Source organism: Brachyistius frenatus, unplaced genomic scaffold (genome assembly GCF_029030835.1).
Source record: "Brachyistius frenatus isolate BFR_SWC_R1_liver_20210118 unplaced genomic scaffold, ASM2903083v1 Contig_333, whole genome shotgun sequence".
Lineage (NCBI taxonomy): Eukaryota > Metazoa > Chordata > Actinopteri > Embiotocidae > Brachyistius > Brachyistius frenatus.
Window position 1 is genome coordinate 82,255 of NW_027210932.1, and position 15,246 is coordinate 97,500.

Consider the following 15,246-nt stretch of genomic DNA (forward strand, 5'->3'; position numbering starts at 1 on the left):
GGGACAAGGCTGGAAACCAATATTGGATGGTGGTGAGCTTCGGGCCCTCAGGCAGCGCTGCATTAAAAACACACTATTCTGGAGTGGAAATCACTGCATGGGCTCAGGAACACTTGTGAAAACCATCGTCTGTGAACACAGATCATGGCTGCATCCTCCAGGTTAAAGAGGAGAAGAACCATCCAGCTTTTTATCAGCGCTAAACTGGCCTCCTGCAGTCCAGACACGTCACTCATTGAAAACATTTGGCACATTAGGAAATGAGAAATATGACAAAGGGGAGCCTGAACTGTTGAGCAGCTGAAACCAAATATCAGGTAACAATGGGACAACATTTTGTGAAAAACTTTTTGACAGCATTCAATCTCATTCATCTTCCATAACTGTTATTCTTTTGGGATGGTCATTGTCGTTGATAATGATCCAACGAGTTGACCAGAGGTGGAGCAGGGCCCCGCCAGCCAGATCTACTCCCCTGATGCCAGTTGATAATGGCCTTTTAATGGGCTGATCAAACTCAAAGCAGGTGTCCAATAAACATTTTATGCATGAACACTTCTTGGGAAACATTTTGTATTCAACTAAATTAAAAATGTTTCACATAAGGACAAGACTTTAGACACAGAGCTCATGATCACACATGATCATCTAAAGTAAAATGAATTTATTTCAGAAACCTGAAGTTCATCAGTAATGTGTGTAGTGTGTGGATGTATGAGGATGTGCAGATGTAAGAAACAAATTGAAACCAAACCAGAGAGCCAGACTCATCAGGCCAGCTGTTACAGCCTGGAGGACCCAGGTGAACCGCCTCAGCTGACGACCCTCCAGGACAACGGAGAGGCGTCATACTGCTCATACTGGAGATGAACTGTGTAACATCCATGTGTCTGTCTGTCTGTCTGTGATGTGTTCCTGGTTCTGCAGCAGCAGTTCTGGCCTCCTGTGACTTCAACCAGGACAGCGACCCGTTCTGCAGGTTCAGTCAGGACAGCACAGACAACGGTGACTGGACCCGACACAGAGGTTCCACTCCAACGGCTGACACCGGCCCGGGTGGAGACTACCCCGATGGAAGTCAGCATGCTTTATTTAAACTATTCCCTTTCTTACAATGACCGAGCCACGATGGAAACACTGAGGTATGAACATGTGTCCTTCTGTCTGCAGAGGGCTTCTATATCTACCACGAGGCTGACAATGTGGCCGAGGGGCAGAAAGCTCGTCTGCTGAGCCCGACCATCAGCTCAGTGGCCTCTCAGATCTGTGTCCGGTTTCGATACTTCATGTACGGCACAGACAACAAGAACGTTTTGAGGGTTCTGGCGAAATTATCCAGCGGTGAGCAGGAGGTCTGGAAGAAGACTGGTTTCCAGAGTCCATCCTGGCTGGAGGACTCCGTCACCGTGTCCAAACAGAGCGGTCAGAGTCTCACGGTGAGGTCACCTGGTCACTCACATGACATTTCAGAGTTAAAGCTGTTCGTTATGTTAACATCAGTATTCATCACAATGAAGTCTTCAGCACTTTAATAGAAACTGGGGTGGTGAAGCTGGTAACTTAAAAAACAATGATGAGAAATAACTTTTCTCAAATTTAAATTTTGATGCGTGATTTTTCCTTTATTGTGAAATTGGTGTAAAATTTGAATTGTTTAAATGTATGAAATTCATCAATGTGCCTAAATGAATACAGACTGGATTACACTGATTACATCAGACTCCAATCAGTGTACACAAACATGCATAAAGATTATTTTCCAGCAACTTTTATCTCCCTATATTTAACTTTGTCTTTTATAACAGCTGTAAACTGATGTTGGCAGGAAGAGAAGGCTGATTGAGACAAGCTGATGATGAGACTGTGCTGTAAAGTGTGTTCACCACGTCTCCAGCTGTCCCACCCTGAACAATAAACCTGACCTGGTGTCGTAGATTCACACGGAGGTCCTGCTCACAACATGTCAATCAAAGACTGTGTCATGACCACAAGGATGCTTGTGTGTTACTCTGATCAGCTGATGAGATATATTAGGACACTCTAAGCCTGGTGGTGGATGCTGGTCTGTGTACATGGAGACGGTTCTGGTTTTATTTGTTCAGGTTTTGGACATTTGCGTGTCTACAGATGGTGTTCGAGGCTCAGAGAGGCCTCACTGCTTCCTGTGACTCGGCTCTGGACAACATCGTTATCACTAAAGGAGCATGTTACTGTGAGTTCATGCACACACACACACACACACACACACTCTCTCTCTCTGTCTCCGGTGCATCACTGATGTCTAAATGTTTTGATGCAGCTTGTATGTCTGGCTGTGACTTTGACACTGACCTCTGTGACTGGACGACACACATCGACCATCCTGATTTGTTTGGCTTCAGTCAGTGGAACGGACCAACAGACACTGAGGACACTGGACCTGAAGACGACTTCTCCAAACCGGGATGTAAGTGATTTTCCTTTTCTAAGGTTTGTATGGAAATGACTGAATCAGTCTGCCAGAGTGGTGCATTAATAAAATGAGTTCAGACTGAGGGTCCTATTTTAATTTTTGCATCTGGGTCGTAAGTATATACTTGTTTGGTATTTTGGTTACAAAGGTGAAAGCACAACTCTGGCATAGTGGGGAGGTAGGAATAAATAATTAGAAGGTGTCACAGCTGACTTCAGTCATGAATTAAATAAGCAAAGCTGCTGTGTATGTAAACTGCTTTAACCTTTAGTGTGTAAATGACTCCGTGGTCTCACACAGCTGCTAGATTAATAAACCAGATGAGTAGCTTTTGAACTTTTACCTCTTTATGTGTAATTTAATTATATCTAAAGTGCAGTTAACCTGAGTGTCTTTTTATATATATATATATATATATATATATATATATATATATATATACTAAGATCGGCTGCTGCGTCATGACGCGCTCCAACTGACTGATTTACATCCAGTTCAATAGACAAGCGGCAGCTTCATTTTTATATGCTTAACTGAATCAGAAGGTTGTATTCAAGAAATTGTGTTTTTAATTATTTATGTAAGTGGGATTTAATACATAGAAAATTCACCAAAGCTGTCTGTGGTAATCTGGATAGGTCTGTTCATGTTGGCTCTGCCAACTGACCCTCTTAAAACACACAATCTAAATCCTGTTTACATTTCAGAAATCTTGATGAGTAACCTAAACATGATCATAGACCAGTGACTATTAAAACAGAAACAAAATAAATGCAAATTATCATAGTATTGAGATTAAATCAGCAACATGCTAAAATCTTTATTTAAGTAGTTTAAATTTTATTCTTACCTAAATATACTTTTTGTTTTATTTTGACTCTTCCATGTATAGTCGGTATGTACATGTTGTTGGATTCTATCGAGACTGTCCCTGGAGTCAGTGCTCAGATCAGAAGTCCTTCAGTTAACCCCTCCTCTGGATGTCTGGAGCTCACCTTCCACTACTACCTGTATGGTACCAGCACCACCATGCAGCTCAGCGTCCACACCCTCACCGCAGGTAAACCATGCATTCTTTTGTAATGTCTAGTTGAAGTACAGACAGTAAGGTGGTTTGGCTTGAATTCATTTTTCTGTTCACCAGGTGGAAGTCTTGGACCTTCTCTCTTCACTCTCATGGGGAGCCAGGGTCAAGGCTGGAAACCAGCAGCAGCCCGCTACCTGGGAACTGCTGCTGTTCAGGTAAACACTAGAACTCTGGTTTTCTTTGTGTTTATATGTATGCATATCGGCATACATTAACTTGTCTGCAACATATATGTGCATTTCAGTTTGTGATTGTGGGGACCTATGGAGAAACTCCGGAGACTGATATTGCGGTTGATGCTGTGTGTGTCGTAGCCTGCAGCGGTGAGAAACCAAGAACTCTCAGCACCATCAGAAATATAAAGCAGCTTTATCAGAGACAGATGTTTACATGAGAAATCATCTTTCATTTATAGCTCAGCCAACAACTCCAGGACCCACCACACCAAAACCAACAACTCCAGGACCCACCACACCAAAACCAACAACTCCAGGACCCACCACACCAAAACCAACAACTCCAGGACCCACTACACCAAAACCAACAACTCCAGGACCCACCACACCAACACCAACAACTCCGGGACCCACCACACCAACACCAACAACTCCGGGACCCACCACACCAAAACCAACAACTCCGGGACCAACCACACCAAAACCAACAACTCCAGGACCCACTACACCAAAACCAACAACTCCAGGACCCACCACACCAACACCAACAACTCCGGGACCCACCACACCAAAACCAACAACTCCGGGACCCACTACACCAAAACCAACAACTCCGGGACCCACTACACCAAAACCAACAACTCCGGGACCCACCACACCAAAACCAACAACTCCAGGACCCACCACACCAAAACCAACAACTCCAGGACCCACTACACCAAAACCAACAACTCCAGGACCCACCACACCAACACCAACAACTCCGGGACCCACTACACCAAAACCAACAACTCCGGGACCCACCACACCAAAACCAACAACTCCGGGACCCACTACACCAAAACCAACAACTCCGGGACCCACTACACCAAAACCAACAACTCCGGGACCCACTACACCAAAACCAACAACTCCGCCTCCCACTACACCAAAACCAACAACTCCAGGACCCACCACACCAACACCAACAACTCCGGGACCAACCACACCAAAACCAACAACTCCGGGACCCACTACACCAAAACCAACAACTCCGGGACCCACTACACCAAAACCAACAACTCCGCCTCCCACCACACCAAAACCAACAACTCCGGGACCCACCACACCAAAACCAACAACTCCGGGACCCACTACACCAAAACCAACAACTCCGGGACCCACTACACCAAAACCAACAACTCCGGGACCCACCACACCAAAACCAACAACTCCGGGACCCACTACACCAAAACCAACAACTCCGGGACCCACCACACCAAAACCAACAACTCCGGGACCCACTACACCAAAACCAACAACTCCGGGACCCACTACACCAAAACCAACAACTCCACCTCCCACTACACCAAAACCAACAACTCCGGGACCCACTACACCAAAACCAACAACTCCGGGACCCACTACACCAAAACCAACAACTCCGGGACCAACTACACCAAAACCAACAACTCCCGGACCAACTACACCAAAACCAACAACTCCCGGACCAACTACACCAAAACCAACAACTCCCGGACCAACTACACCAAAACCAACAACTCCCGGACCAACTACACCAAAACCAACAACTCCAGGACCCACTACACCAAAACCAACAACTCCCAGACCAACTACACCAAAACCAACAACTCCGGGACCAACTACACCAAAACCAACAACTCCCGGACCAACTACACCAAAACCAACAACTCCAGGACCAACTACACCAAAACCAACAACTCCAGGACCAACTACACCAAAACCAACAACCAAACCACCAAGTATGTCCTTATATAACTTTGCCATTTATACTGCATTCATGAAGCATTCTTTGTCTTATTTATCTTTTCTTTCTGGTCAGATCCATGTCCTCCTGATGCAGAGTACATCGAGTGTGGTCCAGCTTGTATCCCCACCTGTAAGGAACCCTCCACCAACTGCACCGGCTCCTGTATCACCGGCTGCTTCTGCAAACCAGGGTTTGTCTTCAAGGGACAGCGCTGCGTGCCCCTGGAGAAATGTGGCTGTCTGGATGATGACAACAACTATTATGAGGTCAGATGTCCTGTGCTGTTGGTATTCCTGTTTAATGAAAAGATAAAAGGGCATGACTATAAAGGATGAGTTGTGATATGTGACTTCAGTAACATGTAGTGAACACTCTCAGTAATGATCCTTTGTTGGATGTTGTTTCAGCCCGGCGAGGTCATATTTGGAGACGGCTGCTCAAAGCTGTGTCGCTGTGCAGGAAACTACACTTTGGAATGTGTGGATAACTCCTGTTTCCCCAGTGAGGAGTGTCGAGAGGTGAATGGTGTTGCAGGATGTTATCCTACAGGTAACGATATTTGATATATAAGTGTGTTCTTGAATGTGAGAGTTAAGTTGTAATTGGATAGTTCCTGTTGTGAGATACACCTTCCAAAAAGTAATACTGCACAACTGTGTGACTATCTTCTTTTACATTTTAGCAGAGATATCAGACTGGCTGCAGTTTACTTCGGACATCCTTAAATTCTGTTGAGACCAGGAAACATACTCTAACTGTAAATGTACTCTTTCTCCTTTTTAATTCTCCCTTAGATACGTCCACATGCATTGCATCTGGTGATCCTCACTACACGACCTTTGACAAACGCAAGTACAACTTCATGGGCAACTGCAGCTATCTGATGTCTGCACCCTGTAATGAAACAAGCCTGCCATACTTTGAGGTCCACGCTGACAATGAAAACCGCTACAACCGGCCCACCATCTCCTACGTGAAGGCTGTACACGTGTACGTACACACGGTGAAGATTTCCATTCTCAAAGGCGGCACGGTGCAGGTATGAAACGAGGGAACCAACACTGTTGTTTGACAAGCAGGGAAGGTTGAATTGTCTGTCCTCAGTGACTACTCATTACCTTATTAACACCTGGTTTTTCTCCACACAGGTGAACGGGACCAACGTCAACCTGCCAGTGACTCCGTCGCCTGGAGTCTCGGTGTTCAAGTCAGGGAAGCACTACACTGTGTCCATGAACTTTGGTGTAACTGTTCGCTATGATGGAAACCACTTCATGGACATCAAAGTGATCAAAGAGTGAGCGAAGACTGAACACACGCTGTCGCCTCCGACCGTCTTTACATGTGTTTGTCATTCTGGAATAATGGTTGAATCTTTCTGAACGGAAAACAAGTGAATGAGAAGTTATAAACAGTAGAACAAGGTGGAAGATGAGTCTCTAAGCTGCTGCTCTGTTTGTACCCTGCAGCTATAAGAACATCCTGTGTGGACTGTGTGGAGATTACGATGGAGATACTAAAGATGACTTTCGTAAACCGGATGGAAACTTGACCAGCAGTGCCAACGACTTCGGACACAGCTGGAACAGAGATCCAGAGTGAGGACTGCACAGACACAAGCACACTTCATCTAAACGCTCTATCTGCACAAATCAACCATTTACCTCCACACAGCTCTGTTTCTAAATCAAACAAGAGATGAAAAATGTCCCAGTTCTCAAAGAAAAACTGCTGGAATAAAATGGAGAGCAGAATTTTATTTTTTGTGAAAAGAAGCAGGATGAAATAACATTTCATAAAACTGACCTGAGTTTTATAATGTGTTCACAATTTATATCTAATGTGTTTTATCTATTTGATTATTTAACTTTAATTGACTTTGTGTGTCGGCAGGTGTAATAAGAAGCCCAACACCACCATCCCCAGCTGTGATCAAGATGACGAGGACCTGTACAAGAGCTCTGGATACTGTGGCATGCTGCTGGACAAGAAGGGTCCCTTCGCTGCGTGCCATCCCAAAGTCAACCCCAATGTACATGCATGCACACAAATATGAATCAGCCTCCTGTTCTGATGTTTTAATGTCTTTCCCTGAGTTTGTTAGTAATAGTGTGTTTATCCTGCTGCAGAAATTATGATACTGTGTTCGTTACCTTCAGTAGGTGGTTTTCTGCTTCTGATGATAGTCTAAATTAACGAAGCAGCAGGACAAAGAACAGAATTAGAGTTTCTGGTTTAAGACAGTGACTCTGAAGTAAGTATTGCATTTCCTGTGTGTCTTCAGGATTACTTTAGGGACTGTGTCTTTGACTTGTGTGAGTTGGATGGAGCCAAGCGGATCCTGTGTGAAGCCATCGAAGCCTACGTCAACGAATGCCAGGACCGTGGGGTCGACATCGGTCCCTGGAGGAACCAGACCTTCTGCCGTAAGTGTTGGACTGGATGGAGAGATGAGAGCTGCAGGGATGTAGGATGGCGAAGGTGGAGGCAGCAAGGGAGGGGCGTCCTGACAGTCAGTCAGGTTACATAATTTAGTGCTCTAATAACTGTAACCTGACTGCACCACAGGCCTGTCAATCAAACAGACACGCCCCCAAAAACAGGTCTTCTTGAATCTTCTTTTCTAATGAATGAGGGATTATTTTCAGATGGACCTCCAGAAAACTAAGAAGAAGGAGTGACTTTAGCTAACAACACCGAGATAACTGATGGACACATTTTATTCACTTTGGATTTGATGAGAGAAGTTGAATGGGAGTCTATGGAGCCGGAGGCTTTTTGGAGCCGACCTCTAGTGGCACTCGCTGGTATTGCAGCTGAAGACACTTCTGGATCAGAACCATTTATAGACCAGAAGCTACGAACACTTTTATGTCTGAGTTCTCAGCTGTCCTTTAGCATCTTCTTAAAAGGCTGAAACTTTTAATGTCAGTTAGGAAAGGCTTCTAGATGTAAGATCAGGTACTCTGAGAAATTAGGCAGCGCATGCTTCTGTTCCACACCATCACTGACCTCAGCCTGCTGTGCCCCCCCCCCCTCCAGCACTGAAATGCCCCCACAACAGCCACTATGAGGTGTGTGCAGACGCCTGTCAGGACACGTGTTCTGTGAAACCTCCATCCTGTGGTGGGTCCTGCTCTGAGGCCTGCGTCTGTGATCCCGGCTACGTCCTGAGTGCCGGCATGTGCGTCAAGAAGAGTTCGTGTGGCTGTGAACACACCAACGGGCAGTATTACGAGGTACCGTGAAGTGTGTGTGTGTGTCCTTTATTAATTTAGTTGGACATCTTTAAAACATTTACAACACCAGCCTCTGTACTGACCCTGCTACTCCCCTGATTGGTCGACTGTGTGTCTCAGCCCGGAGAGGAGTTCTACGTGGAGGGCTGTCAGCTGAAGTGTCGGTGTGACGCTCCCTTCGTCACCTGTGTGGCCTCTGAATGCCCCCCGATGCACGAGTGTAAACTCCAGAACGGAGAGCTGGACTGCTATCCTACAGGTGAGTGAACACTGCACCTCTGGACAGCCGCTACCAGAACTAAAGAACCAGTCTGTCTTCGAATATGGAGAAATCTGAAGCGTTAGATGGAGCGGTGGAGGCTCAGACCCGGTTCCTGGAGTGGATCTGGTCCTGGTAATAGCAGGCTAGGTTCTTCTGGAGGACCTTTACTGAGTGCTTCAGGCTACTTGTTGTCTCTCTCAGGCTCTCAGGACTGCGTGGTCTCTGGAGATCCTCACTACAACACGTTTGACAAGAAGTTCTTCAGCTTCATGGGGACATGTACCTACACGCTGGCCAGAACCTGCAGGAACAACACGGGTAGGAACCAGTTCACACACTCACTGATGCAGGTTCCATTTTCACTTCACATTCAGTCAGTCTCCACCGAACTGTGGACCAAGTTTAGATAAGAGCACGAAAGGTTTCTTATTATCATCCAATAATTCTTAGTTTGTTTTTTGTAAATATCAAACCCCAATTAGTCCGAATTAAATTGAAATGATATGTTTACAATGACAAATCATAACATAACAGGAAACTTTAACATCACAGAGAAACCCAACAGTTCAACATGATCAACAGGAGGAAGAAACCTCCAACAGAACAACAACCACAGATCAGATACTTATATTCTGGTGGCGTGCAGCACGCTGAGAAGCTGTGTGGAGATAATATGGTTCGATGAGGTCTTTAAGATACGATGGAGTCATAAAGTGTTGAAGTAACAACTGCACGGACAAATGTTTCAGCATCACTCTCGGACAGGATGTTCCTTATTCTGACGATATCACAGGTGCTAAGAGCAACACATCCACATATCCACCTCAGATCAGACGTCTCTACACTTCAGGATAAATAGACGTAGAGGTCATTTGTCCAAATCACTCCCCATCCAGGACGAAGCCTGAGGCCCATGTGGGTTGTTATAAATTCACATGAATGTATGTGCCTGTAAATGCAGTAACTGAATTTGGGTTCTAAATGTTTTCCAGTTGTTAGTCATACCCCATATGTTGCCATGGAAACCGATATCACAAACAAAAGGTTTGATATTTTAGAGTGAATTGACCCCCAATATGAACACATGTTGATTCCATGTTTTATTTAGATGGTAACTTGTGTTCCACCAGAGGGTGACGGCATCACTGTGGTGCCAGTAAACATTCAAACACCCTCCGAGTGATGCTGCTTCATTAAACCGGTGTTTCTGCTGAGCAGGTCCCTGGTTCTCTGTGGAGGGGAAGAATGAGCAGAGAGGCCTGCCAGGTGTGTCGTACCTGAGGAAGCTCTACGTCACGGTGAACGGGATCACAGTGACCCTGATGAAGGCCAGGAGGACCCTGGTCAGTACGGATCACATTCACACACACACACACACTCTGAATGTGGCCAATGTGCACACAGGAGGAGACGTGTGTGTGTGTGTGTACATGTGTCACACACATGTACACACACACATGAACACACACATGTACACACACGCCAGCTGCAGCGTTGCCTCACATCTGTCTTAATCCTGCTTCAGTCAAATTACATCTCAAAGCTCTTCACTCTTTTTATTTCATTTTATCCTCCTTTCTTCACTTTTATTTCTTTTCAGTGACATAATCCCAGAAATCTGTCCACACTCCTCCTGCTGCTCCTCCTCTTCCTTTTCCTCCTCCTCCTGCTGCTCCTCTTGCTCCTGCTCTTCCTCTTCCTGCTCCTCCTCCTCTTCCTCCTCCACAGATTAAATCTTTTCTCAGTGATAGTCTGTTGTTCTGCATGAACAGTGTCTCCATGTGATCTCCTCCTCCATCCCTCTGCAGGTGAATGGGCGGCGGGTGGCCCTCCCTCACTCCCCCTCCCCCCTCATGTCTCTGAGTCTGGCCGGTCAGTTCATCACCCTGCAGACGACCTTCGGCCTGCGAGTGCGTTGGGATGGAAACCATTATGCTCAGATCACTGTTCCTAGGTCAGTACAGAGGTTTGTTCAGAATGTTATTTTAGGAATCTTCTTGATTTTTTTTCTTTAACAGAAGTTTTATTCATCTTTTTTTATTTGGAAAAATTCTTCACACCTGCGTGAAACACAGACGAAGAATTCTAATTTTCATGGACTGAGGGAGAGAAGTTTAAACAAAAAAAGAGTAAACCAAATATTACAACACAATGTTTGCAAAACTTCCGACAACATTATTGCATTGTGTCACAAATTCCATAAATAACACAGATTTTGTGTGTTTGGGGAAAAATGTTTCTAAACCCGATTTAACATTTAAAACGCTTGAACTGATCATCTGAGTCTTTACAAAGAAGCAAAAGTAGTTCAAACTATTGTGTTGCTGATCAGATGAATGCATGTTGCAGTGGATCCTTTATAACTCCACAGACCATGTTTTACTTGATCTGCAAGACGATCTGAAAGAGGTCGTAAAATCTCCTCTGCTCTCATACACCAAATAATTTCAGTTGAAAACGATGATGAACTTCTAAATGAAGTCATAATGATCTGAAGAAAATGTGAGTTTAGCAGCTGACGGTCGGTAGGTTGACCTGTAGTACGTCATGAGGACTGCTTGAGAAGTCATCTGTGCTTCTGTAGCAGCTGTAATTTAAAGGTCACAGAGATCTTCTATTTTTGATAAATCCCCCCAACACTCTTAATACTTTGGATGTACGTCTCCATCGATGATGCTTCGGCTAATACGACCACGAGAAGAGATTTCTGCGTTCCATTAGAGGACCAAAATATATTTGTCCCTGTAAGTCTTCTTAAAACCTCCTCATCTCTTAATCCTGAATTGTCTCCGTCCTCCCAGCTCCTACTACGACCAGATGTGCGGCCTCTGTGGCGACTACGATGGGAAACCAGAAAATGACTTCACCAAACCAGATGGCACTCTGGTGGGAAACGCCAACGACTTCGGGAACAGCTGGCAGACGGAAGAGGATGAAGACGACTCGTGAGTTTGTTCATCTTCATCCTGACAATTTCTAGGTTTACTTCAAATTTCCTTTCAGCATGTGACAGAACTGCTTGTGATGGATGGACTTCATAATCTCTGCATGCTTTCAGTCAACAACAGGGGATGTCAGTAAAAACACACCATATTAATATAAATATCATTTAAGATACTCAAACATTACATGGTTTTCTCAATTCTGAGACAAAACAGTTTTTTATGAGACCATGAATAAGATTATAGAGAGAATTAGCTCACACTATGCAAAGAATAATTAATTCTGAGAAACAAAAGACAAATATTATTGTCTGCACTCTGAGCTGAGACATAAATACGAAACATGTTCCACGTCTTCGATCCCCTTCCTGCCATCTTGACTCTGATTTAAGAGACGTGTTGTGTGTTTGGACTGATCAGGTGTACCCCGGGCACGAATCCCAACCCAGACTGCGACCCCAAACTGGAGGCTGAGGTGGTGAAACCAGATAAATGTGGAAAAATGAAAGACCCTGCTGGACCGTTCAGGTGAGAAACCGTCTTTTTATCCTCTGATTCATGACCTGCTCCACCTGTACGACGACAGTGTCCATCTACTGCAGCACATGATGCCCTGCTTTGACCGTCTCAAACATCTCTGTTGTTTTTTTATTGTGAAGTTAAACAGTTTGTGTTGTGATCAAAAGTAGCTGTAACAGACACAAAAAGAAAAGTTTTTACCTGCACTGAAAACTCTCTATTAGAATCTATGAAACAACAACATGAATTCAGCCTCTTCTCACCAACTCAAATCAGTTTTATGTCCTTCATTTGATCAACATGGTTAACAGAACACACACGTTTTATGTTTTTATCTTCACCTTATGAGTGCATTGTTCTTATAAAACGGCATATCTGTTTACATACCTGCAGTTGAAAGGAACTCCCTGTTCACAGCCAAGTCAGCTCTTATTTATCTCATCTATCTTTAGTGTGGGCATGTGTCACATCACACACTGAGGACAAAGTTTGGAACAATTACCAACTCACTCACGTGCAGTCTTTACTCGTGAGCCTCTATATATATATATATATACATATATGTGTGTGTGTGTGTGTGTGTGTGTGTGTGTGTGTGTGTGTGTGTGTGTATATACAGGTGGCACCTGAATTATATATATATAATTCAGGTACCACCTGATTCAGGTGCCATATGATTCAGGCTGGCACCTGAATTATGTACAGTGGTGTGAAAAAGTGTTTGCCTCCTTCCTGATTTCTTATTTTTTTGCATGTCTGTCACACTTAAATGTTTCAGATCATCAAACAAATTTAAATATTAGTCAAAGATAACACAAGTAAACACAAAATGCAGTTTTTAAATGAAGGTTTTTATTATTAAGGGAGAAAAACAATCCAAACCCACATGGCCCTGTGTGAAAAAGTGTTTCCCCCTCCTGTTAAAACATAACTTAACTGTGGTTTATCACACCTGAGTTCAATTTCTCGAGCCACACCCAGGCCTGATTACTGACACACCTGTTCTCAATCAAGAAATCACTTCAATAGGACCTGCCTGACAAAGTGAAGTAGACCAGAAGATCCTCAGAAGATAGACATCATGCCGAGATCCAAAGATATTCAGGAACAAATGAGAAAGAAAGTAATTGAGATCTATCAGTCTGGAAAAGGTTCTAAAGCCATTTCTAAAGCTTTGGGACTCCAGAGAACCACAGTGAGAACCATTATCCACAAATGGAGAAAACATGGAACAGCGGTGAACCTTCCCAGGAGCGGCCGGCCGACCAAAATTACCCCAAGAGAGCAGAGACGACTCATCTGAGAGGTCACAAAAGACCCCACGACAACATCCAAAGAACTGCAGGCCTCACTTGCCTCAGTTCAGGTCAGTGTTCATGACTCCACCAGAAGAAAGAGACTCGGCAAAAATGGCTGCATGGCAGAGTTCCAAGACCAAAACCACCGCTGAGCAAAAAGAACATTAAGGCTCGTCTCATTTTTATCAGAAAACATCTTGATGATCCCCGAGACTTTTGGGAAAATACTCTGTGGACTGATGAGACAAAAGTTGAACTTTTTGGAAGGTGTGTGTCCCGTTACATCTGGAGTAAAAGTAACACAGCATTTCAGAAGAAGAACATCACACCAACAGTAAAACATGGTGGTGGTAGTGTGATGGTCTGGGGCTGTTTTGCTGCTTCAGGACCTGGAAGACTTGCTGTGATAAATGGAACCATGAATTCTACCGTCTACCAAAACATCCTGAAGGAGAACGTCCGGCCGTCTGTTCGTGACCTCAAGCTGAAGCCAACTTGGGTTCTGCAGCAGGACAATGATCCAAAACACAGCAGCAAGTCCACCTCTGAATGGATGAAGAAAAACAAAATGAAGACTTTGGAGTGGCCTCGTCAAAGTCCTGACCTGAATCTATTGAGATGCTGTGACATGACCTTAAAAAGGAGGTTGGTGCTGGAAAACCCTCCAATGTGGCTGAATTACAACAACTCTGTAAAGATGAGTCGGCCAACATTCCTCCACAGCTGGAAAAGACTCATCGCAAGTTATCACAAACGCTTGATTGCAGTTGTTGCTGCTGAGGGTGGTCCAACCAGTTATTAGGTTTAGGGGGAAACACTTTTTCACACAGGGCCATGTGGGTTTAGATTGTTTTTCTCCCTTAATAATAAAAACCTTCATTTAAAAACCGCATTTTGTGTTTACTTGTGTTATCTTTGACTAATATTTAAATTTGTTTGATGATCTGAAACATTTAAGTGACAAACATGCAAAAAAATAAGAAATCAGGAAGGAGGCAAACACTTTTTCACACCACTGTACATATGGAGGGGCCTGATTGGTTGAGTAGACACAGGTGAGCTCAACACGCGACAGGAAACAACACAAAGGCAGGAAATCAAATCAAAGAAAACAAGAAATAACATTGTTAACAGGTGTGATGAGACCTTCAGTCTGAATGTTTGAAGTGACTTGGTGCAGACTGGGTGTTTTATTTTGAAATCCTGTGGTCACTGAAGAACAGCCTGTTTATGAATCATTCCATCACACTGACTGTTTTATCGCAGCAGAGATTATTGAACTCTTTTATCTGTCTTCAGATTAAAGTTACAGTTTGTTGTTAAATTATTAAACATGTGAGCACTGGACTCTGAGACATACAGAGAATTAGATCAGGTACGTGGACTCTGTAGTTCTCAGCTGGAGAATAAGTGGGATGTTTTTCAGCGAGCGTGCCGTGTGCTCGACCTCCTTCACCTGCTCCTCCTTGACCTCCTCCACCTGCTCCTCCTCAGCCTGTG

At 44.3% G+C, this 15,246-nt stretch overlaps 1 protein-coding gene across 1 annotated transcript in view; it reads left to right on the forward strand.

Annotated features, from left to right (window-relative positions):
• Window positions 1–720: 720 nt before the first annotated feature.
• zanl (zonadhesin, like) overlaps window positions 721–15,246 on the forward strand; it is a 31,990-nt gene continuing 17,464 nt past the window's right edge. Inside the window, exons 1-23 of the mRNA XM_069723529.1 lie at window positions 721–802; window positions 928–1,077; window positions 1,171–1,436; window positions 2,128–2,212; window positions 2,300–2,446; window positions 3,345–3,512; window positions 3,597–3,694; window positions 3,784–3,862; window positions 4,810–5,478; window positions 5,559–5,752; window positions 5,894–6,035; window positions 6,281–6,525; window positions 6,635–6,783; window positions 6,956–7,084; window positions 7,380–7,518; window positions 7,771–7,912; window positions 8,529–8,725; window positions 8,846–8,984; window positions 9,189–9,305; window positions 10,206–10,330; window positions 10,796–10,941; window positions 11,789–11,932; window positions 12,350–12,457. Of these exons, the coding sequence (XP_069579630.1) occupies window positions 721–802; window positions 928–1,077; window positions 1,171–1,436; window positions 2,128–2,212; window positions 2,300–2,446; window positions 3,345–3,512; window positions 3,597–3,694; window positions 3,784–3,862; window positions 4,810–5,478; window positions 5,559–5,752; window positions 5,894–6,035; window positions 6,281–6,525; window positions 6,635–6,783; window positions 6,956–7,084; window positions 7,380–7,518; window positions 7,771–7,912; window positions 8,529–8,725; window positions 8,846–8,984; window positions 9,189–9,305; window positions 10,206–10,330; window positions 10,796–10,941; window positions 11,789–11,932; window positions 12,350–12,457 (3,860 nt within the window). The remainder of the gene's footprint in view (window positions 803–927; window positions 1,078–1,170; window positions 1,437–2,127; window positions 2,213–2,299; window positions 2,447–3,344; window positions 3,513–3,596; window positions 3,695–3,783; window positions 3,863–4,809; window positions 5,479–5,558; window positions 5,753–5,893; window positions 6,036–6,280; window positions 6,526–6,634; window positions 6,784–6,955; window positions 7,085–7,379; window positions 7,519–7,770; window positions 7,913–8,528; window positions 8,726–8,845; window positions 8,985–9,188; window positions 9,306–10,205; window positions 10,331–10,795; window positions 10,942–11,788; window positions 11,933–12,349; window positions 12,458–15,246) is intronic.